Source organism: Branchiostoma floridae, chromosome 8 (genome assembly GCF_000003815.2).
Source record: "Branchiostoma floridae strain S238N-H82 chromosome 8, Bfl_VNyyK, whole genome shotgun sequence".
Classification (NCBI taxonomy): Eukaryota; Metazoa; Chordata; class Leptocardii; order Amphioxiformes; family Branchiostomatidae; genus Branchiostoma; species Branchiostoma floridae.
In genome coordinates this window covers 20,693,616-20,720,563 of record NC_049986.1, presented here as the reverse complement: position 1 = coordinate 20,720,563, position 26,948 = coordinate 20,693,616, and the positions used below count along the sequence as shown (strand labels likewise).

The 26,948-nt window shown below is 40.6% G+C and overlaps 1 protein-coding gene across 2 annotated transcripts in view; it reads left to right on the top strand.

Annotated features, from left to right (window-relative positions):
• Positions 1 to 10,859: 10,859 nt before the first annotated feature.
• The window catches only part of LOC118421250 (paired mesoderm homeobox protein 2-like), a 31,420-nt gene continuing 15,331 nt past the window's right edge, over positions 10,860 to 26,948 (top strand). For both annotated transcript variants that reach the window (XM_035828454.1, XM_035828453.1), the window contains exon 1: positions 10,860 to 11,206. In XM_035828454.1, the coding sequence (XP_035684347.1) occupies positions 10,942 to 11,206 (265 nt within the window). In that variant the 5' untranslated portion in view covers positions 10,860 to 10,941. The remainder of the gene's footprint in view (positions 11,207 to 26,948) is intronic.

Sequence of the window (26,948 nt, the reverse complement as noted above, 5' to 3'; positions counted from 1 at the left end):
CACCGTTTTTCCCGTCATCACACATTTTTGTAAAATGACGTCAGTTTTCTATTTCACGAAATGCCCCATGTGCGATGTACTTTTTCAAAGAACGCTATCATTGGTCTAGTTCAACTCATTCTGATAAGTTGAGAATTGTATTTTGGGGGTTTTGAATACACACACACACACGCGCGCACACACACACACACGCATACACACACACAAACACACACACAAACACAAACACACACGCACACACGCACATACATACACACACACACACAAACATACAAACACAAACACACGCACACACACACAAACACACACACACACACACACACACACACATACATACAAACACACACAAACACACACGCACACACACACATACAAACACACACAAACACACAAACATACAAGCACACACAAACATACAAACACACGAACATACATACACACACACAAACACACACACGCAGGCACACACACACACTTACTGACACAGACAAACACCACACAGAGTGAAAAACATGGTGACATTTGGCATGTCACCTTTATAAAATACTCCAAAATCTAGTACTTGGTATCACAGGTTGACCTCTCATAGCACACCACATCACCTTGCTGTCACACAAACAGACCTTACGAAAGTCGCTGTACTTTTGCCGTGTCAATAAAGATGTCTATGTGTATTTGAACGCTACCTCCACAGCTCGGAGAGTTGGATTTCAATGAGAAATTGGTAACATAATTTGTGTCGACATTTCTGAAACACATTTCATGTTTAAGCGTGTAGTTCTGTATTCTTCCATCCGTTTGTATAGTCAGGTCTGGTGTGGATTAATTTTTATACATGTACCTGGTGTGGATTTGCTTTATTTCTTTTTCATGTCTATCTTCACGTTAGGCCTGTGCACTTATCTAGATTCTGTTTCCATTGTTTCACTGTATCTAAAACGTATACATCAACATTTCCCTGAGAATATGCTGGGTGGTAGACATGCGATGACGCAGACACCGTGTGGGAAAATAGAGAAAATGACAATAAATAATGTATGTATTTTGCCACAGCGTTGGCAAAAGCGATTTAAAAGTGGAATTGGTTACATAGTTTGTGGCGAAAGAACATTCTCTGACATTTTCTCACAGACCTTGGAAATAATTGGTTTTTGCGCGCCATGCTTTGAAGTTCCAACGGCCAGTTTCTGACAGCTGTGCACATTAGTTCTTATCACAACTAAAAGAACACGTTTTAGAATGTTTTATCACTGTCTAATATTTACCTTTGCCAGAATGGCTAAGGTTATGTTTTGGGCTTGTGAGTCTGTGTGTGTGTCTGTGTGTCTGTGTGTGTGTTAACAGCATAACTCAAGAAGTCTTGGATGAATCCCGATAATATTTGGTAGGTGGGTAGGGGTCGGGAAAATGAAGGTCAAGTTCGATAATGGGCCCCCTAGCGGCTTGCTAAGGTACTGCAGCGGAAACTCAATTTTTTTATATCTCGTGTTCTGGACATGCTGTGGTCATGATTTATGGGTGGTAGATAGCCCACGGGGCAGAGAGTATGTGCTGTGAGTTTGGGCCCCCTAGCGGCTTTTTTTGGTACTGCAGGCGCCTGTTTCCTTTCAAACTTTGGACGAGAATAACTCTGCAACGTGTTGACGGATCTTCATGATTCTTGGTATGTAGATAGAATGAGTGTTGACTTACATAATTGAATACTAATTATGTAAATCAACAGCTAATTTGCATAATTAATTAGGAAAGTTTATAAACCCACTACATTCCATGATAGGACTTTGAAACTTGTCACATATGTAGCTGAGAGGAGAGAAATGGCAATACATATTAATCATGCAAATGACGACCTCATTTGCATAATTAATGAGAAAATATGAACGTGTTGACGGATCGTGACGATTTTTGGCATGTAGATAGCCTAAGTGAAGACTTACACAATTTGATACTTATTATGCAAATTAACAGTTAATTTGCATAATTGATTATGAAAATTTCATAAATGCACTGCATTCCATTATAGTAGTTTCAACGTTGTCACACATGTAACTGAGAAAGAGGAAAGAGAGTATAAGGGGTATATTTAAAGACTTTGAAAGAGAATAAGTCAAAAAATTGATTCTTGGTATGCTGATAGCTTGGTATGCTGATAGCTTAAGCAATGCTTGATACAATTTGATATTGATTACTTGTAAATTGGGACCAAATTTGCACAATTAATGCCGAAATTTTACAAACCAACTCCAAGCATATAATTATAAAACAAAATGAAATGAGTAACGCATTTGTCTACAGACACCATTCTACATAACAAACCTAGTTTATTTGGCAAAGGTATGTGTTCGTGGAACTCTAGTTTTGTAATGTAAACGTAAAAAATGTCGTTCGTGAGTGAGTGTGTGTGTTTCTATTGTGAAGTCATATGTAACACAAATCTAATTTAGAACCCAGCAAGGCCGCCAACGTGCCACAATCCAATGACATAACCTCTTACACAAGAGTAGAGGTATCTAGACATGAAAGCTGGGAAGGAAATGAAACGGCTTAGAAATCTGGCAGTATTTCCTATCTAAGACTCTAATACAATGTGTTGTCCCACATGGCTCATTTTTAGACAATATAGCTACATGTAACATGTATAATACATTATATAGTACATGTCTGTAGTTGTCTATATAATAATTTCCTCAAGCAAATTTAAGTTCAGCTTGACACCTACATGTAAATGATGATACAGTATATGTATTGTGAACATGAAATAATATGTTTTTTTTTTTCAAACTTTATTCAATATTTCAGCATAATACACAGCACATACATATACATCATTGGAGCACAATAAAAAAAACATTAACATGAGGTATAACAGGACTGGGTGAGAGAGAGAGAGAGGGATAACAAGCGTTGATCATTGGTCTGTGATTGACTTAACAGGTGTATCTAAGGGATATCTATCATTGGCATATTGGCAATTTTAGCTTTAAAGTATTTCAAGTTTGGTTTCAAATCTTTCAAAAAACAGGTGTAAATTACATATTTGGCAATAAGGATACAATGTAAAAGCTTGTTGTCTCTATATGTTTCAGATATTTCATATATATAATATATGAAATGATATATGAAATATTACTTAGACATTAAAATTTCCACAACAAAGATTATATAGTACATGTCTGACGTACTCTATACAAGCAATTTCTTCAACCAAGTCTATCTACATTGACCCGTGATGACATCTGCATCGCGAATATAGAAAAGAATACATTGTAGATAACTATATAAATGTTGTAATTATCGGAGAAAAGGAAAACTCCGGACGTAAAATAGATCATCCGTCCCCGCTATGCTTCATGTCATAATTCAAATGAAATCTGGGACATCGCAAGATGTACTAGTATCTCTCAGGTAGTCTGGTATCCAGCCTTATTATAGCTCCCGGGTCTCATCTGCCCTCTATGGAAAAGTATTTATGGAGAGGACAGAAGATACTCGGGAGCTATGATACGGCTGGATACCAGGCTATCTCTCAGGCCGAAGGACGATACAAGGACTCTGATCCCGATTTACCGGAATTACCGATGCTGGCGGATCGCAATGTCTACCAAAAGAAAGTAGCTTTGTAATATGTATTGTAGTATGATTCATTGCTACATACTACGCAAGACCTATTACAAGGCTAGTTTCTTTTTTCCATCCATGCCCCTTCTTCCGGTTGCCCCCGTTTCCTTGTAGATTAGTCTGTGGCACTAGGTGTTATCTGCGTGCACTGTCCCTCAAACTGTGAGATTGGATTTATTTTCTAGGTCACTTGTTGGTATTAAGGTGCACTCTCACTGCACTTGCGTCACGCTTGCATCACTGCGTCGTTCTAAAGATTCTCAACAAATTTCAGAGATAAAGAACGAATGTTTTTTGTGTATTTTGTCGTTCGTCTTCTAAGCCAACAAAACAGTGACGCAGTGAGTGAACCCCGCAGTGACGCAATTTTGACGCAAGTAAGGTGGGAGTCCGTTGGCAAAGTGCCTACTGTGGGCAAGGTCGCTAATTAACGTCCTTGGTTGAGGTTATTGACATCTCAAAGTTATTGGTTTGAACCCCTAACGCTGCTATTCTCTTTGGAAATAAATGCACTTTAGATCTATTTTATCCCCGGTTAGGCATTGTATTCGGTCTGTTTGCTTGTATGTTTGTTTGTCTTAGTTTGTTTTCAGGTTTATTCCCACTGGCTGTCGTTCAAGTTTGTTTTACGGACTGAGTTGTACCCGGAGACTGGTAGGATGCGAGGGTTAAGCTAGCCTACATCCCGGTGTCTTCTTCTCTATACGTGCTTAACCTCATTAGGCTGAGGACTGCAAGCACGGTACGTAAGACGTACACAGGACTGTAAGTTTTTGATCCACTCACACCGCACCATCGCACGTGTGGGGGTTCTTTAACGTGCATGGGGTATGGCTCTCCCCATACACGGGACCTCCATTTAACGTCCTATCCGAGGGACGACTCATTTTTCACTTGAGTAAAGTGAGGAAAGTCGTGTAAAGTGCCTTTCCCAAGGGCACAAGACCGACAACACGGCAGGTGGATTCGAACCGGCGACCTCTCGGTCACGGGCCGAATACACTACCACTGTGCTACGCGGCCCCGGTGTCGTAGGCAGGATGGCAGGAAGTGGATTTTGGCACATCACCTTAAGTCACGAACCCGGGGATGGTATGTGACCGAGGGTGGGGGATGAAATAGACATTATGTTAGCTAATGTTATAGATTTTTCAAGAAATTTACCCCCCCCCCCCTTACAAAAAAGACTTAACCCTAACGGGGGGTAAAAGTGCCTGCGCCAACTTTGACGTCATAATAAAAAGAATGGACAAAACTCCACAAAGTAAAACTGAAATGCATGAGGACACTTATATTTTCAATGTCAAATTTGGATTCTATGCTAATTGTGATTGCAAATCTGCGGATACGTTCATCCATCCTTAGATAGGGTAAACTGTCTTTGACTTGAATAGGAAGAAGTACGTTACTCTACTGCCCTTCAAAAAAGGGCGGTATGTTTTTCTATGGAAAGTCGGGAAACAGGAAGCACAACATTTTTTTCATGGCCCATTTTACACATGTCGAATAACAACATAGCAAATAAAATTGTACCATCGTCTGGACATGTCAATGATTCTGACCCAAATAGCAGAAATGTGCAATATTAGATACCACAGGTCCTACCGTTTGGTCTCTTTTGCCACAAAAATGTTTAATTTTCGGATGGAATGTTTGGTATTTCTGTAATGTTAGGTTTCACATTTCTATATCTAAACGTTTTGTTTTCTTCATTTCAATTCAGCGTTTGTATAAAAGCAATGTTATACTTTTTTGTACTTTCTATTTTACCCGATTGAAAAGTAAACATGCCGTTATTATGTCGAGAGCTAGGGGAATTTCCCTGGTACAATGAACCTGTAAGTACTGTACATGGTATCTGTCCTCTCTGTCACGACCAGTGGAAGATTAGCACTTCAGTGAGCTAAAGCTGGATCAAGATCACTTTTATTCAGTCTGTTCATTACACTGCGATACATGAACAAGCCGCTAGGGAGCCCAAAATCTAATCGTTTCTAAGATCTACCCACGTACCAAGTACAATGTATCAATACTATCCATCTTGAGCTATGCTGGTCTTCTGCACACAAATAAACACACATACATACAAACGCTACCAAAAATGTAACTTTCTTGGCGATGGTAACTTATCTGTACGTATGGTGTTGAAATAGAATTTAGATGGTTGCTTAACTGACTGAAATTAGACAGAACCCTGTAAGATGAATTGCGGAACGTCCGAAGTTGGGCCACGACAGAAATGGAAGTTTTTTTGTAGATTTGTTAAATAGTGAGTCCAGCTTCTTTTTAAAAATGTCGATCGTGAGGGGGGCTGGGACATTTGCAGACACGTTATTCCACAAGTGAATAGTTTTCAGTTTTACAAGCAATAGACGTGAAATTTTGGCTGGCAATGGCTCGAACGTTGCATGGAACAGTAGCACAAGTACGCGCCGGAATGAGGTCTTCTATAAGCACTGTGATGCAAGACCATTCGTTATTTACTAAAATTGATGATCTTAATTCTTATACAACATTGTGTTTTTTATCACCTTCTACTTTACCAAGGACAAACGTGGTTGAAAATTGTCTGTGTGAGTGCGGAAATTCTCACTGCGACTCATCAAATCACGCGTCTTGAATCAATCTGTACTGACGAAAATTAATCCAACCTGCTTCGATCTGGTCAAAATCTATCTTCTTCTGTCCCTTAGATTAGTCTGCTGGTCCGAAGGACAGATGTGGGCAGTGGGACGCATGGTGATGTTTATTGTAGAGAAACGCCACCTAGCGAAAATGGTGAGAACCTTAGAAAACCTAAAGCAGGTTACTCGATATTTCATGACAATTCACGAAATTTGAGTTCAACCACTCGTGTGTTGAGTATGCTGAATTTTAGCGATATTGATGTTTTATTGCAACAGTGTGTTCCATGAACAGTGTGTTGAATATCTGCGCTCTAATAATTATTACAACGCAGTGTGTTGAATATCTGTACTTTTATTTTATTTTACTCCTTGAAAAAGATTCTGTTATAACTGCACATCAAGAGACAGCAAAGTAGAATGTTGAATATCTACCTAGGTATGGACATTAATGGAACCTGCTTTCATCAGAGTATGTCCTCGGCATCTTATGTTCCTGTGATGTGGCTGGCCTGAGGGACAAACGTGCAAAGTTTGGCACTCGTGTCAATGCCTGTTGTGGAGAAGCGCTACCTGGCGGATCTGATTGATGAGCAACGGTTCTGGCCTGGCCTGGTTCTAAAGATCTCTCCCTCTCTCTCGCGTACACACATACGCACACACAGTCACACACACACATATAAACACACATGCATACATTACACATACATGGAAACATACGTGTATATATATAGAAATAGGGAGATCTAGAGATCTGTATATATATATATATATATATATATATATATATAAGAAGAGAAGCCTCATCATGTATCATTTGAGTATATAGAAAGAGTCACAGAGAGAGTCAGATTGTAAAGGGATCTTTTAAAATGCCTTATTTTAAGGTAAAAGCGGGGGCATTTTCTAATCTCCTTGATAATGATAGGGGTTTTTAGTTTTGCCATGGACGTCTTATCTTACAATGAACGACCAAACATCTTCAGTGAGCACAGCCAGCTTAAGGAGTCTGGCCCACTGAAGATGTCTAACCTCCTTGATAATGATAGGAGGTATAAATTTTGCCATGGATTCCTTACGTAAGCTTGTCTTACAATGGTTGACCTAACATTTGTAACAACTTCAGTGAGCACAGCCAGCTTAAGGAGTCTGGCCCAGACTGTTATTACTTATGACCTTGTGCAGCCCAGGCGTCGGTAGTTCTGAAGAGATCAGTTTTGTTTAGAAACATTTCGTCTCGCCGCCACCCCTCATTAATATCTGCACCCACGTTACGGCACTGACAGGACCAGACGTGACTTAATTAGCGGAGTGCTTGCTGTAAACACGGCCGACTATTTTGATAGCCTTGGTGTGTTTATCGTATATGTTCTATCGACTCCCCGTAGCCAGGATTTTGGTTGGGGGGGTTCTTTTTAGTAATTGTGGGACCATCGAGCGCCGCAGGCGCGAGACTCACGCCGAAGGCGTGAGCTACCTAGGGGGGTCCGGGGGCATGCTCCCCCGGAAAAATTGAAATTTTGACCCTCTGAAACGCCATTTTCTGCATTTTGACGGGCAAAAATCGCATGCGAAGTTTAATGGAATTTCTATTAAAGGACAAGGCTTTTGCGTAAGTCTTTGAGGCCCTCGACATATTTTCACCATGTCCGACACCAAAGGCGCGAGGCGTCGCAATGGAGGTCCGGGGAAATTTTGAAATCTGGACCCTCTGAAAAGCCATTTCCTTCACATTCTGGGGCAAATCTTGCTGATAGACTCACTACGATTGGCTAAAATGTCTATCAGGGGAAAATGAAAATCAGCCATGCCTTTGAAAAAAAATGTTTGACATGAAAAAGTGGACCTTCGAGCCTGAAAAAGCGGACCTTTTGAGCGTGTGGGGGGGTTCTTCCGAACCCCCCGAACCCCCCCTGGCTACGGGCATGCATGGGCTGGGGGTGTACTAGTCATGATTCTGTGAATTTACTGTACATGTACATTGTATGTGGGCGTCAGGAATGGTATTGTACAGTTGTTTAACCTCATTAGCAGATCTACGAGTCTGGCCTCTTTTTTTTCAGGTGGCCATGGAGTACCGGTTTATGTTGCAGTCAGTTTCTTGTCGCCTAGAATTGTAGACAAGAAACTTAGAGCAAAAGAAACTAGGTGAATTTCCATTATAGAAATGCAATGCTGTTGTAGAGCCAGCCAAGTAGGCTAACCGTTCTTAGAAAAAACTTAGAGAAGAATAGGAAGAAGAATAGATTAATAGCCTTGGTGTGTTTATCGTTTATGTTCTATCGACTCCCATGGGCTGGGGGTGTACTAGTATGCTGAATTTACTGTACATGTACATTGTATGTGGGTGTCAGGAATGGTATAATACAGTTGTTTAACCTCATTAGCAGAATCTAAGAGTCTGATGGAGTATCGGTTTATGTTGCAGTCAGGTTCTTGTTTACCTGGCCTTGAAGACAAGAAACCTAAAGCAATATTAGCCTCTACCAGACTCCGCAAATAGTAATAGGGGAATTTGACCAAGTTAGAAATACAAGTCCAGTAGGAATTAATTGCTCAGAAAGGGCCTGCTCAGAAACAATGCATCAGTTTTCCCCGGCCATACCACCCCCTCCGGTCCATTTGATCCTGCCGGGCTCCGACAGAAACACCTTCTCCATCCATCAGGATACAGAGCTGACCTAATTAAACTGGAAACCCTTCGCCCAACCTTACAGTCCGGTCCCACAGGACACTACACGGTACACGGACTGCAAAAGACTGACTGAGATCCCATGGAAACTTATTTTTCCCTGTTTGCCAAATTCTTCTCTTTTGTGAAGTGCCCGGTCCCCAACGGCACTAGCTAAGGAGTTTCGACACGACTGTGGTTCCTCTGCGTTAGGAAAATGGATCTGCACAGACCTAATTAAGCTGGAATCTCTCCGCCCAATACTACAGTCGGGTCCCACAGGACACAACACGAGACACGGGCACTGGTAAACCAGTCTGCAGGGATAGAGCCTTCATAAGGCTAGCGTCACATTTTGAAACGAATAATAGAAATTTATACTTAAAAAATATATACACAGTTCAGTTCAGTTCACCTTTATCTATACTGATATTATTTTTTTTACACAAATAATGCCCACGACTTTTCTCTTAAAGTCTTGTGTAGTTTGTTGTCTTCTATATAATACTTTTCGTTCCCGAAAGCTGCCCAACCGCGCCCTGCGAACATTTGATTATGTACTGTTCTCTGATTGCCACCTTTGCCTTACATGTATGAGATGGTTAGATTGATATGTTGTATAATGAATGAATGAATGAACTTTATTGCGCGACATTTGTACATGGTACAATTGTAAGGCAACAGTAATAAGTCAATTAACACAATGATACTCGTCTAATGTCTATACTACATACATGTATATTCCGCCACCTCTTGCCCCCCCCCCCCCAAAAAAAAAAACAAGCAAACTATTCAATTACCCGAGAAGAAGACGACGTCTTGGGAAAGTACCAGCGATTTCGTATTTCACCAGAATATAACAACTGTTACAGGATCTTACAGCTGTGTTGAGGAGGTACTTTTACTTTCTGTCCTCTTCTATGCCCAAACTTCACACAACTGTATGTGTATGTCAACTAGAATGGAGAAGTATATACCAGTACTCCTAAAGGGACGAAAATCGTTCGGTTCTTTGATAGCTCAGCTTTTTCTTAATCTTGTTGTTCTGGCATAGTTGTTCAAAACTTGTTAGTTATTGCACTGTATCGTGGCATGGTTAAACAGCAAAGGTAAAAAAAAAACTACAAGTTCTCAACTATGGGTTATTCTGTAGTTCTAGTCTAAGGTTGGGCATGCAGTAGTTGAAAAGGCCAGTATCAAGTCCTTTAATATAATAGACACCAAAATATGTTCATCTTATTTTCTTTCGGTGCATCGTTTCCAAGTGTCGCCGTCGCATCCAAAGCGACGCATCCAAATCCTCTACGTTTTACATTACGTTTTAAGGATGATAACATAACATATTTATAGCAAGGAAACACTTAAGGAAGGGCTATAGACTACGTCATCTTTGTTGTGTATGTGCACTTTGGAGTACAGTGAAATCGTTTAACCAATTACAAGATCAAGATGCTTGCGTGTTCTTGATTCATCTGCGGAATGACACACTTGGGAGCGGTGTCACCGAGATCATTTAATTACATTCCGCTGCGTTCCTGACTGCGCCCGTTGGGAGTTCTGGGTACCGGGGAGAGGTCTGGGAAATTTGCGAGTTGTCGGAAATCGGGTTCAGCGCGACTTTGATTTCACTGGGATAACCACACGCCCACACGGACTTAGGGCAGTACCATTTTCTCAAGTTCTAGAGGCTAGAAAATTAACATCATTCTCTCATCACATTTACGCTTGTGTTCAGTATTCAAACAGTTTTGTCCGAATACAAAGTTTTGTAACTCTTTAAAACCCCAAAAGATAAGGCAGGACTACAGTAAGGCAGGACAAAAGTTTTTCATTCGTGGTTCTTTTGTAAACACCCCTATCAAAAAGTTGCCTGGTCTTAATTAAGGTAGGGCTTATGTTCCACACATGCTTCTGACTTCAGTTTATCAGCATAAACTCGAGCCGAAGTCTTCGCTACTCCAAGAGCCGTTGTTGTTCCACTACTACTTCTAAACTTTACAAAACAAACTTTGCAAACTTTATTGTACGATGAACGCAAGCGACTTTACGAGGACGTTAGCGGACAAGGCCCGTGTACCGGAGGATGGGCTGGGGTCTCGCGGGGAGGGGGTGGACTCTGCCCCGAACGGCGGCAAGAGCTTCACGGTGAGTCATCTGCTGGACCTGGAGGACGCCGGGGCAGCGGCGATGGACCCGTCGGGGGAGGGAGGCTACTGCGCCGTAGACAAGCTGGGGGATGGCTCGGTGGATCCGGAGGGGAGGGACACTGGGAGCGACTCGGGCAGGAAGGACGGTGAGTTTTCTGTTATATTCGCATTAACAGCAACAACAACAACATCATCATCAACTAAGACAACAACAACAACAAGAACAACACACATACGTTACTTTCTATTAGACGTGTGTACATGTCCAGTGTTGTCTTACCCCTTATTTTTTGTCTCGAGAAAAACTGGACGCCTTTTCCTAGAGCTCGAGTTATAATCTATTTCCAAGTCTTTAAACGGCACGATTTTTAATATTTCTAACACGATTTTGTTAACTCGCATTTAACTTGACTCTAAACGCGCTAAATAGTACTTAACGCTAAGTGCTATATATTCAAATTTTCACGGTAATGCATTTTAAGTTTTGTCAAATTACCGGTGTCAAAAGCTAATTAGTTTTTCAAGGAATATCATCACTGGTCTCTGAAACTCATAGAATTTTGTTTTACAAAATTATAATTCAATTTAACTGGAGAAACATTGGCTCAACTCTGGGCTCAACTCAAGCGTAATATCTTCCATCAACACAACCTGGTTGTAATGAACCTTCAATATAGGAACGCCGGCCCAAACGAATCACAGATGTTGCAATTTCTCAGCATAATTAACGAAGTCTATTGGTTTATGTTGACATCTGACTTTTCGCATGACACATTACAGGGATGTGGCGAAGCTCTTGTTTGTTGTATTGGCAAAATACGTGGCGCTGAAAGCAGCAAAACAATCCAACTGACCTGTGAGTCAAGACCAAGAAATATAGCTGAACATGTTCGATGCATAGCGAAACATAGGAGCCTAACACCAAACCACTCACAAGCCCACAAGATAACAGTTAACGTTACCCAAGCAAGGCTTAGTTGCTTGGGCAACTGTTATCTCGAGTGGTCTTGAGTTAGCCTGGAATCCAGCCGTATTGTAGCCCCAAAGTCTCTTCTGTCCTCTCTGCAAAATATGAGTATGTTTATAAGGTAAATCTATCTAGTGTCATGGGTAACTGTTATCATATCTCACATTAGATTTGTAAAGTACAGTACATTGAATGGCTGTTAGTCTTGTGTATCTTATTACTTGCAATAGCTTCGTCGAACCATTCTATACCGCATATCTTATTGGTTGCTTTGACTAATGTGGTGGACCGATACAAGATAAAAAAACTTACGTATATACAGTAGTAGATAGACAAAACTAGCAGCACCTGAGGCTTTAGGATGAAACATATAAACAAAGCCTGACTGGGCAATCTAGGTCAGGACTAACTTTTCTTACAGTCGCTTGCTGTCTGTGGTTCCCTATCAAATTCTGTGTACCCATAACAAGAATCTTATATGTGATTTCATAACTTTTTCATTGCTTGTTTTTATGACTGACAAGAAGAAGGAGAATTACTGACTGTATAGAACACAGATGGCTCGCGCTGTGTATACATGTATGTATAGAATTATACTCCTAAAGTAATCAAAAGTGTTAGGCTCTTTGACAGCTCAGCTTTTTCTCAACCTTCTTGTGTCGACAAAGTGTCGAAAATTGTTAATTGTTGCACAATTTCTTGGCATGGTTAAACAGAAAAGGTAAAAAAAAAGACACCATGGCCACTTCAAGTTCTCAACTGTATAGATACCATGTAGTCTGACTAGGTAATCTTGGTCACAATTACTTATCTTAGAGCCGCCTTCATTTGCAATCTTTTAAAATCTATGCACCCATAGCGAGAATACTACATTTGATTTCATAGAAGAAGAAGAATTACTGACAGTATAGAACACATAAGTCACACACTGTGCAGTAGCGGACTATACCGCCGGGCCAGCCCCTCTCCCGTAAATTGTCGCTTACCTGCACCAATTTGGTCCAATCTATATCAATCCTGCTGCATAATGGGAAGACACAGGGCGGCGGCTGGACTGGGTTTCAGGAACTAGTCCCCTTTCCACTAGACAGCATTGAGCTGCGCTCTCACTACGAACTAAAACGGACCTATGTAGCCTTCCACTTTATACTGGGTATTTCATACAAAATGTAAAAGTGTGTCTGAAACGACAACAAAACACAAAAGATGTGGATGAATTCGTTTCTTTTCTATACAATTCGTAGAAAGACTTTCTAAAATCTTAGGTCTCAGAGAGAATGCGGCGAGAAAAGGCCGTTGTTCCACCAGCAAAGGATCACACATAAAGCACCACTTGTTGCACTGGAGGTTTTCCTGGTACGATAAAGATCAGGAATCGGCCATATCGCACCATATTGTACAGTCGGGGTCCGCAACAACCACTTTCCACCAGATTGTGCGATCGTCGAGAGGTTTGTCAAATTATTTAACGAGTTTCATAAATAGCCTTTTAACGCTTTGTATGTTGTGGTGTCTTTCAAATTATCTTAGTTTTACATATAATTTCAGATTGCATCATATTTCGACTATAAAATTAAGGGTCACACAAATCCAATTTTTGTTGTTATACGGTCTCTCGCGCACGGAAGTGGAAAGGGGGCCAATCACTCGACAAACAACAAATAAGGAAAAGTCACATACTAATTTTAGTGTCGTTTTTACCATCGTAATGATTTTTTTTCTGTAATACAATACCTTATCTTACATAATGCAGAAAAGGGATTGTGTGTAGTACAATGTATTCATGCACTGTCTAAAACTTAGGGAGAGTCCTTCTCTCTCTTATTACCAACGTCCCTGTACTACGGTAATAAGCTGTGAGGTTGTACCATATGTTATACCCATTACCCACTCAGTGTTTATTACCGTTTATACTAAGACTTAGAAAGCGACCTCCCCTCTCATCATTACAAACGTCCTCGGTACCGTAGTACGGTAGTAAGCTGTGCGGTTGTACCATGTGTTAGACCCATTACCCACAGTGTGTTTATTACGGTTTATACTAAGACTTAGGAAGCGCCCTCCCCTCTCACTAACCTTCCCACCTCGTGACAAAGTTTTCCTCGCCAAACTCAACAAGTTACACAAACAAACGTACCGGAGAGGGCGTTCCTCTTCCGTCTTGTTAAACTAAAGTGCCCAGCCTAGCCCTACCGGGGCGACATGCTGGCTTCCTCGGTCACTATAAGCTCCTGCCCCCGCCAGAAGTCTCCAGCTTTTCCCGGGGCTATGGTTGGGATCAGGACGATTCGGCCCTTTACGCACAACTATGCCCTGTCAACTCGTCGACCAGAGTTAGGCTTAGGGTTAAGGTTGAGGTTAAGGTATTGGGTTTAATTGACCACGATGTTAAGTCGTGTTGGTTTTAGCTATGGGCCGATTCGATAAAAGACCGAAGCGTCAGACATTCGAGTTTCTTTTTGCTTGTACAGCAGTCAGCTGGCCAACTTAGCACACTTCTGCCGTTTCTGTAATAATTTCATCAGTACTTAATAGATAGTAGTAACCAATTTAGACATAAATGCTGACATCAAAGTTAGCATTCAGGAAACCCTTAACTACAAAAAACGATCGAAAATTAGGCAAAAATGCAAAAAAATGAAAACATACATTTGGCATTTTTATGTACAATTTAAGACGTGTAACAGCGTAATGCCCATTTTAATGTATACGTTTAAGATATAGTTTACATATATTAGTTCGACTGAGCTGAAAAGAAAGAGTTCTATACATCTGGTAATATGAGCAAGGGCCAAGAAAAAGTCATTATGAAAAGGTTAACCTTTTTTTCCTGGTCGATCGTGGGTCCGTGGGCGTAGGGTGGGTTGCGTGTTTTCCTCGTGGTTTCATGGAAAGGAAAACTTGAGAGAGTTCCAACATCCTGTATTGATATCAACAGGGGCTTTATTGTGATGTCATAGAACGGTATAACTGCCAGATGTAAATATTACTTATGTGGCATATACAATAGGCGCGTAACGGTCACGGGGTTGACTCCCAGCGTTCCAGGCTGGACGTTGTATCCTTGGGAAAGGTACTTTACGCAACTTTCCTCACTCCACCCAGGTGTAAAACGGCTACCTGACTTCGGTTGGGCAAGTAAAAGGCGGTGGGACAAGAGATTGGGCTCCAACTTCCAATACCGTGTCCTAGACAGAGTAGATAACGAACCTAAGGTCTCAAAAAGGCTACGGCCACTTTGGAAGTACCTTAACCATTTTACCTGCCTTCACGCAAGCATGCATATACAGGGCTTACGTGTAGGTGTGACAAATGCTGTTACGTAATATAGGCAACTGCCAGCATGTGACCGGTACGTTTCGCCGAAGGCCATGGCCAGTAGCTCGGTAGGAGATTGGAATTTTCCATGACGGAAAATGTTCATATCTCGGAAGCCAATGCCAACAGTCCAGATGTCACCTACGGTAGTATACATACAGGATACAAGCTGACTTAACTACATGTCTAGAATGACGGGACAAATGAAAACAACAACATAAAAAATTAAGGGGCGATGATCAGTAATTGGTAAGTAGAAATATTACTAGATTGCCAAAGATGTTCTTTTGAAAAATGCTCGACAAAATATGTTCCTGCTTAATAAATGATTGAAAGTGATTATGACAAGGTTTAACGTAAAGAGGAAACGCCTCGGAATCTTCTGTGCTCCCCGGGTTTCAGTGAAACAAGATTTGGAACAGGATTTGTTTCAAACCGTGACCCTTCAAAGATCGTTCAGGACCTGTGCGTTTAAACCTTGACCCTGACCGTTCTGTTCCGCTCTTAATTCTGTTGGTCACTGATAATGCCTGGCCGAGTGGCAAGACTAGAGAACCCGAAATCGACTTCATAGCGTCGATTCTTGGCAATCCCCGAGAGAGGTTGTATCCTTGGGAAAGGCATTTAATGCGACTTTGTTCACTTCACCAAGGTGCACCTGGTTTCGATTGGGCAGGTAAAAGACAACAGAAGAAGGGGTGGGTACTGCCTTCCACCCAATACCATACATTTGATGCCCATATGGCCCAAAAAGGGGATACCTTTACCTTTACGTACCTTAACTACTAGTATATGGTATAGAATCTGTGTATTTCTAATCAGGGGCGACGGATCAAAACAAGACCTATTAAAGAATTAACGCTTTAGAACAGGTAAGATGGAAATACACACAAATCCTGTACAGTCTAGTCATTTTCAAAAATACAGACTTAATTTAACACATAACCTTACCGTTGATTGTATACTAGAATCATTTCATCCAAAAGCATAAAACTTTCAGTACATTAGTTTTAAGTAAGAGGACTAGTTCACCTTAGGTCGTTGTGGTGCTGCACTTTTAGGTACTGTCTACCATCGCGTTCTTAAAGTCAGTTTGAGTGATTGTTCAGAAAAGACTCCCAGCAACTGCACAACGTTACAGCAGGATTTCCCCATGTAAACAGGGCTAAACCTTGCCAAACATCCCAAGAGGACTCTTGATACTGTTCTTATTCCGCGCCAACTCTGGACAAGTTTCCCGTTTTCTGTCACAGTTATTATTGAAACGGTTACAGAAGCCACGGCGGCCTTGCCGACTGTTGTTCCTGTAACTTACCCCCAACACAATCGCATACCAGCAAGGCTACTTTGTGAAAGCCACATTTATGTGCGGTTTAATAAGGCCTCCTCTATATCTAGACGCTCTCACTGCGACCTACCTTCGATTTCATACTTGGTATATTATGCAAAATGTGTGACTGAAAAGACAGAAAACACATAGAACGTAAAGAGATTCGCTTTTTTTTCTATACTGAGTATACAAATATTCATTGAGCGATCGTCCAAATTTCAGGTAACTGATAGAATGTGTCGAGAGCGCTGGCTATGTCAAATTTGCAAACCGGGGCCCAACGGCATCTTCCGAGAACGACACTAAAATACACAAAACGTAAATAGGAGTTTCGTGGGCGTATTTTTTCTATATATTAATTTTTTTATTTTTTTGTTTACTAAAACAGCTCGAATTTGGAAATGTGACCCTAGCAATAGCGAAAAGCGGGTATAATCAGTCTGGTGTGGGCCGGTGTTAGCTCGGCGCCGTCGTTAGCCGCTACAGTGTTTTGGTCTCGTTCTAACACGCCAATTAATTAGCCGGGCTATCAGCATTTCTGCACCGCGGTTATCGGGACGTTATCGTGGCGCGTTTCTTCTATCACGGCCCCGGCCTTAATTGGAGTCTGAGTCTGGGAAATCTCCCGGGTGGAAGTGCGGTGTGAGGACGAAACACGAGCGGGGTGGAGGGTCGTGGGATAATTGGAAAATAAATACTAGATTTTCAATTATACATCCAGACCGGTCTCAAAATATAGTTTCATGTTTCGTGGGTCGCCGTCCCCAAATAGAATTGAAATAAATGAATGAGCCATCGAAGCTCATTTGTGTACAAAGCTAAACTTTCTTCCAGCACAAAAGTATATACTATACACGAACCATATTTTCAATGACCACTACTGTCGCCTTCTTCAGGGTAGTTTAGCATTGTACTGATGTTTTGACTGTTGACTATAAAAACAAAAATAATGGCTTCATTCTTCAATTGACATAGCGTTAAATACAGCAAACAAACAAAAAGTCATCTCTGTTTGACTAATGCGCACATTCTATCCTTTCAAACAGATGTAAAAAGTAAAAACAATCCTTGACTTATGGCACTGTTCAAATAAATGATGAACTTGTTTGCAATACTAACAAACAAATAAACTAAACTTTAATAGGTCTCAAGTCAATTCTACTGTAATGTCATGAGGAAACACCGCCGTTTCGGCTGCCACGTTTAAGACAATATGTTTTTCGAAATAAATCGAAGTAGACCATCATAGATTCATACATTGCCGTCGTCTCTGTTAGAAAAGCATTTAAAAACGAATGCGAAAACACGACTAAAACCAGTGTCAGCCCCGTGTGAACATGTCAGTCGTGCGTTCTCCCGCGGTGTTTCAGTCCACACTCCATCCCGCACAATCACTCTCATTATGGGAATTCCTGGGAATGTTCGGCCGCCAGACCAGCCGTTTGGGAACACCGGCTCCCTGGAAGTTATAATCTAGAGAGGAAAATCCTCTCGAGTCCTTGTTATGATTATACTGTGGGCTAACTTCTGCGGCTTATGTCATGAATATAAGAAACAGATTGGCAAACATACCTAACATCAACTCATTTGTTTATTTGTTAATTAGACTTAACCATGACATATGGAGGGGGCGGGGCAAACAGTTGATTGCTCACCTTTACTAATCCACCAAATACCATAATACCACCATGTGAGAAAGATACTAGAATTTATGGAAGTTATTTGAAGAGATGTGCCAATGCAGCATTAGTAATCTTGAGGTATGTGCACACATGTGTAGGTATTCAATGTAATCTTGAGGAGGCGTCTATAACAATCTTTATCTGATGTGGTGTATAATGTTTAATCGTCTTTGTAGTAGCCTTCTCGTACATGTGATTTGGCATTCCCGTTAACTTGTGTTCATAAATACAGCCTAAGAAATCAAATCAAATCAAATTGGCAAGTTCCATACGTCAAACTTGTCATCTGCATCTACCATCCAATCATTCTTATAAATGGTTCAAGATACATCTAAAAGGAAGAGAAAAAAATCCGTAGTTGAATTTCACCTATCTGCAAGTGAGGAGAAACTGTTTGTTGCAGTTAAACCAATAGGCAATACACCACAATATGCTTAGTAGCTCAACGTGCTCGGTTACCGTCTGGTGCCATTGGTGGCCCCCTGTCGGATGATAGGGTAACTGCACCTCCTCCACCCGCCGTGACAATTCCAGTGAGAAGTGTTCAGTTTCTCCTTATTTCCTGTATCGGAAACTGTTTCCTTTTAGACCGTTATTTTTGTAGTCCCGAACTCGTGATGTGCAATATCCGTCTTGGGTTAAATCTTAGAAACAACACGCCTCCTTGTCGCGCCTCCGGATACATCTTAAGTCATAACTCAAGACGTCTTGACACTTCTTGGTGACAGCCTACAGAATTGAGTAATACCAACAGTAGCAAAATGAGAGGTTACAGGCATGAATATTTCACCCATTCAGTTATTAGGACGAGTAACAGTTAATGGTCTTATTCTTGGAGAAACGCACAGACAATGTCTTACAGTCAGAAATCTCACTCCCTCCCCCTCCCATCCCCTGTCACTATATACATATAAATATATATCAATGATATATATATGTACATGTGTGTGTGTGTAACCTACATCTTTAATGTTTTGTTTCCGCCTTACTAGGAACAAAATTCTCGAGTCTACACATACATACAACACCGTGAAAACTGAGACATTGTGTACAACCTGTCGTGACTTGTTTATTCCATGTACAAGCGCACAATATTGCTGTGTTCAATAGTTTCCAAAAAAGCATCAGCCCATTGACTCTACTCTACTCTATTACGATTGTGGAAAGATACAACATGTCATGTTGATTTATTCCTATACTTGTATGAAGGTTATTAATTCATTTGTAGCCACTTGTTTCCCTGTGTACTGTATTGTGTGTAGTAGACCCTACTTAAGTTTCTGGACGTTTGTTGTTTCAATAAGACTGTTGCATATTTCCAAGGCCATTCTATTATTTTTACCAGGGAAGTAAGGAAATGAAAACATGGCCTTATAGCCTTTCCACCAATGATAAATGTTGTAAAATGATATCTATATAGTCTGTAGAGCAGTGAGTCACAAGATTTGTGAACTTATGTAGCCCTGGCTGCATTTCTTTTTACACAGCCAAATAAATCAAATCAAATCAAAACTCTAGCAAAGGCGATAGGCTTTTGGGAAAATATATTTGTTCGCATATACTGTATATCTAAAGTGTTTTCCTGCCTAGTCGAGCAGTGAGTCACAAGGTTGGCGAACACTTGTTTGCAGTTTTCAGGGGCAGTTTTGGCAGCCATCATCATCATGTGTAGCAGATTACCCCACTGCTGTGTCCAATATTTCCCAATCAAGGCACCGGCCCCACAACATCGCACTTTTACTGCCACCAGACCGGCCAGGGACTCTGTCACCATCCTTATTTCACCCTGTATATACCTAGCCTCCATAGCAGGCTTTCTGGGCCCCTTTGTCCTCTTTTTTTGCATGTGTAGCAGATTAACTGACTGCTGTGTCCAATATTTCCCAATCAAGCCATCGGCCCCACAACATTGTAGTTTTACTGCCACCAGGCCGGCCAGAGACTCTGTCACTCCTTATTTCAACCCGTATATGCCTAGCCTCCATAGCAGGCTTTCTGGGCCTTTTTGTCGTCTATTTTTTTGCTCATAATACACTTTTGCATGTGTAGCGGATTGACTGACCGCTGTGTCTAATATTTCCCAATCAAGCCACCGGCCCCACAACATCGCATTTTTACTGCCGTTCAGAGAATCTGTCACTCCGTATTTCACCCCGTATCTGCATAGCCTCCAGAGCAGACTTTCTGGGCCTTTTTGTCATCTTTTATGCATGTGTAGCGGATTAACTGACCGCTGTGTCCAATATTTCCCAATCAAGCCACCGGTCCCACAACATCGCACTTTTACTGCCACCAGACCGACCAGAGACTCTGTCACTCCTTATTTTACCCCGTATCTGCATAGCTTCCATAGCAGGCTATATAGGACTTTTCCCGTTTTTCTTTGCTCATAATGCATTTTGCTGGCCATTTCTTTTTGTACTGGGTCGCTTATACTACGGGATGGCTGTACAAGCGACACAGTACAAAAAGAAACGGCCAGCAAAAGTGTATTATGATTACTTTATTGCAAGATCATGCCCGTGGGCTAATTGCAAAGTAAGACAGTGGTATACAGAACATGGACATGTCATCTTTTTAAAATCTATGTCTATCTAAATTATCTGAAGGGTTTGACTTCTTTTTCGTATGCAATGGGAGATGAACTGTCCAATATTTTCGTATATAAGCGGGTTGGACGACTTACGCAAGAAGACTGTCTTTTGTTGGTCATTACGTTGAGGTGTGAAAATCTTGGACAGGATTTGTAGATTTCTAGGAATAATTTCCTTCTTTTGGGGTAAACAAAGACGACAAATGCCCAGAGAGCCTGCTACGGGAGACTAGTATCTACCCGCACTCCTCACAACTCGCCACTGCTTCTCATTACCAGACCCAGGGTTTCAATCGCGCTCATTAAGATAACGAATGAGTTGTCAGTGCCGGTAAAGTCGTCCCGAACGTAAAGTGAGTATGAGAGCATCGGGAAGCAATAAGGCATAGATGGGGGTACGATTGCTTGGACACCCGAGCCTCACGAGTTACTGTTTAACCCTCAAACACCCGAGTGGGGTCCATTTGGACCCCAGGCGTAAATTTTGAAGTACCATTTGAACATTTTTTATTTGACGAAAAAATCCTTCCGTGACTTTGTCAGCCAATATCTTCTATACCTTCTCCTAAGTTTTTATGAAGATTGGTACAATACTGTGGAAGCTATAAAGAAAGTCTAACTCCCTAACTACTTATCCTATCACCACCAAACTTTCAGAGAGTAGTAAACATGTAAAACTAAATCCTCCTAAAAACTTCTGTGTCATCACAATTTAATATGACGACATTATGACGTCATTTAGCTTAAAAGGGAGGCCATCTTGGATTTTGACTAATGACGTCATGAAATTAGCATAAATTATAAATTTTGAATCATTAAATAACATTAAACTTCATAGAATTTTATTGTTGTAAGAAAACAAGCATGATTTACCAAAAAAACCTTGTTTAAATTAAAATTGTAAATTTTTTGCAAAAATTTGCATGTCAGAATTCCGTTGCCATGGCAACCCTAAATAATGATAAATTTATTCTATTGACAAAAATATTTTTCTAACAATATTTTGTAATATATTACTAAGTTTCATAGCTTAAGCACTAGCCGTTCATGAGTTATGCGACATAAAGCTTGCTGAGGGCCTCAAAATTCCCCTCTCTGGTCAGAATGGGCTTAGTGCAAAACATTGTCCTTCTGATCTTTTGCATAAATTATGATAATGAGGTGGAATTATCAACACCTTAACATGTCAAAATATTCCTCTTACATTGAAGAAGCAATGTATGCACAAAGATCACTGATAGTAATTGGAACTGACATGTTATGAACGGAACATTTTGGGGTCCGTTTGGACCCCACTCGGTCATTTTAGTCGCAAAAAAAGGTCGGGTGCTTGAGGGTTAATTCGACGGCTGGGACATCAAAGCGACGACGCCGACTTGTATCAGACCTATGAAGTCCTGAAGAGCACCTGACACAAACCGGGCGATAACCTTGGCGTTAAGTAATGTGGCACTTTTAGATTAAAAACCTGTCAGTGAGCGGATTTATTCGGTGGTGACTTCTGTTCGCCTGGGGGACGGGTTAGTCTCCAGTCAGACGTGTCAGCTGGATAAAAAAGAGAGAAGAATTTGTCCAAATAGGGACAAATAAATTACTATGGGTTTTCAGTCAATGTTGCACAGTCTATCCAGCCATCCGCGAACGATCAGTGCACTCCTAGGCCAATTAACTCCTACTAGACTTTTATTTCATTTTAATTTATTTTAGGCCAAATTGCCCTATTACTATTCGGCCAGGCGGGAGTCTGATACGTAGAAACTAGGACGGTTTGAGCCGCAATGTGTACAGCTCTTGCACCAAGAAAGATTTTTCTAGGCAACTTTTATGAGAGCAGAGATTAAGAAAAACGCCATTTGTTACTTACGCTACAATCTACTATATGTTCTGTTTGTTTTCTTGGTGCCTACTGTAATGTTGACTTTATGTTTTCCAAGTAGACTCGGCAATCTTGAATAACAACAATTCGTCAAAGTTAAATGAGGGATACCCAGCTAAAGGAACATTTCAAATCAATAAACAATGAAGAAATTCCACCTTCATTGAAGTTATCTGCAGTAAATGATTTAAACGTCTACTACAACTCAACTCAAAAGTTACAACCTTTAGTTTATATATTTGTAGTCTATACTTTATCTCGAAGATCGTATTTCAGATCATGGTTGTCATAGAATAACCTTGGCAAAGTGACTGTTTGGCAACTTACTAGAATAGCAATCAATGTTTAGAAAGCTAAATGCCTTTAAATTTCATATACTAAGAAATTAACTCCTTCACAGATCTTCACAGCTATTATTGTTCATCCGTGTGTTGATTTGTGAATGACGTGGGACAAGGCATAGTGGCCATCAGTGTCTAGAAATTAGAATTAGAGTTAAGTCTTAAAAGCTAAATGCCTATTTAAAGCTTTCTCTATCTACAACAGATAGCATTTCCGCACCAAAATCGTCGACATACATGGCTTTTTTTAAAACTTTAGAAATACTTACTTGTTAAAGATAATCATAACTTTATTGCACAACAATTGTACGAGGTACGAAGTATGGCACCTACATAACTACAGTGCTATAAATTAATTCAAGGCGTATCTAACTAATACAGGAGTTGTAGTATGGGATAAGTTTCTTACAATCATTGGAGGCTTTTGCAATCATTTGGGGAATTTCTAGTGTCTAAACTTTCTTTGATATATTTTCTTATATCTGCATTTAAGATACCACCGTACGCTCCTCGGTAACTCCTCAGTGCTGAGGGTATTGACCGCCCGCCCAGTTCATTAGCACAAGCCGAGGGAATTTTACGGGGCTGGTTTCAATTACTCCACTAATTAGATAGGCCGACTGGAAAGATTGGTTGTCAGCAGGAGACAATTGCTCAGTAAGACCAATAAACCGGTAGGACTCTGCTAGGACAGCTCATTGAGAATTGTTACCAGGCTATAGGAATTGTGTCTGGTGCAATGGCCGAGTGTTTGCCTTGTATTCGGTAGGTCGTGTGATCGATCCCCGGCCGAGTCATACCAATGGTACTTGCTGCTTTCTCTGCTTAGTACTCAGCACTTGGAGGAGTATGGGAGTTAAACACACATCCCTACCAGCGGACTAACCCCCTGCTGTAGTGGCTGCAAATGTGTGGCCAAAGGGCTACAGAAATGGAGATGGGCTCCACCCCTAAGCATCTGCATCGATGTACGGGCAACTTTAACTTTTGTTAAACTTAAATGAATTTGGGCGTTACATCCCTTCAGCACATCAAAATTGACAGCCAAATGATGTGCTCATAAAGTGAGAATATAGACACCCTGTATCTCTAAAGCTTACTTATCTAGGATAAAGATTCTAGTGGGTAGATGCCGCAGATTAAAGCTGGTAAACACTGTAAATTGATCGTTTATTATCCCCAAACCGCACATCTCAACCACAGCCTTAATAGATGTTGATAAGTCAAGAATGTAAGGATAGAAATGCCTGTAGGTTAATAGATTATTTAAAGGCAATGTATGTCTTGAGTTGTGCTGTGGCACATGGTATAATAAAAACCTACAAGGGATAAAGTATATGGTGATGATTGAAGGGGAATGACTCGAAGCTCCACAGCGTAATTTAATTCCGATCAGTTTCAGTTATAACAAATTTCTTCAATCAATGACTGTTTTGTAAAGGTACAGTACATACCTCCAAATTTTCGATGTCTACTGGTAAATTTGTTTTCTTCTTCTTCAATCAATGACTGTTTTGTAAAGGTACAGTACATACCTCCCAAATTTTCGATTGATTGAAGAAAATTGTTATAACTGTATGCATACGTGACTGATGAACCTCTTCAACGATCATTTTCAGCAGCTTAATCACTATTGTATTCGTGACTATAAACACAACCGGTAATATTAAACTGCGTCGTGAGCCACTGATCTGTAGTGTAAACAAAAGCAAAATGCGTTAATTATCAGAGAATATAAAGAAAATAAATTGTATATAATGTTTGAATGTTTTTGACTCGTTCTGGTTCCATCTTGAGTAAATCGGAGAGATAAACATTGGTTAACATTGAAAATGGATCGCTTTGTGAGCTCACAATCTCACATTTCCTGCTTAAGGTTCAGTGATATACCGAAAATAGAACCGAGTTTGAAGCTCGATAGATTAAACTTGACAAAATATCCGGCAGATTTGAAGTTATATGTCTTGTATTAGGGACGCTTAAAGCAAGAATCGAAATCGCAATGTGTATGTAGAGTTAGAATGGATCGTAGCTAGTCTACAGCAGCAGTAGAAGCTTTACGCTTGAGTAGACATTTAAGATAAACTTCAGTGATTCGAAAGTCGTTGACCTCTGATCATACAAAGCATGATCTATTTATACCATGCTCAACATCTAAACACATAGAAAATGTAGCGTGTATACTTGTATACGAGTTGGCTATCGTAGAAACAGGCAGGAGTTTGAGTAGCTACTGGAAGTTAAGTTGAGTAACCATTGAAGGCCAGGACAACAGAAGCAGTAGCATCTTGAAGGTTGAGTAGATTCACAGAGTAGATACTGCAGATAAACTCGAGTACACCATTGTCATCAATCATATGTTGTTTAATGTAGGCCACAGCTTGCTTGATTGTGGAAAAAGCAGTAGAACTTGAAGTTAGACGGTTGAGTAGATTGAGCAGATATTGCAGATATACTTGAGTACACCATTGAATTTTCAGGGCAGCGAGTTTATTAAAGAAGCCTTGGTTGTACTAGGATGATACCCAGGCTAAGCTAAACCATTGAAGAAGCAGAGGAAGATTGAGTAGATACTGCAAAACATTTTGAGGGCACCATTGTCAGGAATCATATCTTGTAATGTAGACCATAGCTTGCTGAAAAGTGGAAAAGGCAGTAGAAGCTAGAAGGTTAACTAGATTGAGTAGATATTGTAGATAAACTTGAGTGCATCATTGAATTTTCCTTTCATGGCAGCGAGTGTAAGTTGCCCAGGTAGTACTCGGATGGTACGGTAACCCAGGATAAGCTAAACTATGGAAGAAGCAAAGGAAGACTGAGTTAAGATTGAGCAGATACCGCAAACTTGAGTGCACCATTGAATTTTAAGGGCAGCGAGTGTAAAGAACACCGGTAGATCAGGACAACAGCAATAGTAGAAGCTTGAAGGTTGAGTAGATTGAGTAGATACTACAGATAAACTCGAGTACACCATTGTCATAAATCATATGTTGTTAATTTAGGCCACAGCTTACTCGATTGTAAAAAAAAAACAAAAAAACAATAGAACTTGAAGTTAGACGGTTGAGTAGATTGAGTAGATAGTTCAGATAAACCGGAGTACACCATTAAAGTGATCTCTAGTCGTTAAGTTAAAGGAAAAGATAAACTTGAATGCACCATTGAATTTTCATGGCAATGAGTGTAAGGAGCCAGGACAACAGAAGCAGTGAAAGCTGAAGCTTGAGTAGATAATGCAGACAAACTTGAACAGTGGTTATAAGGAGCCCCGGTAGTTCTTGGATGTTGCCCAAAGCGAGCTAAACTATGGAAGAAGCAGAGGAAGGTTGAGTAGATTAAGTAGACAGTGCAGATAAACTTGAGTGCACCATTGGAATGATCTCTAGTCATATGTTGTATAATGTAGGCTACAGCTTGCTTGCTTGTGGTAAAAGCAACAGAAATTAGAAGATTGTGTAGATAGTGCAGATAAACTTGAGTAACCATTGAATTTTCATGGCAATGAGTGTATTGTAAGGAGCCCAGATAGTTCAGGACAACAGAAGCAGTAGAAACTGAAGTTTGAGTAGATAGTACAGGTAAACTTGAACAGTGATTATAAGGAGCCCCGGTAGTACTTGGATGGTACCCAGAATAAGCTTAACTATGGAAGAAGCAGAGGAAGATTGAGTAGAATATGTGGATAGTGCAGATGAACTTGAGTGAACCATTGAAGTGATCTCTAGCCATATGTTGTTTAATGTAGGTCACAGCTTGCATGATGGGGAGAAAGCAGTAGGAG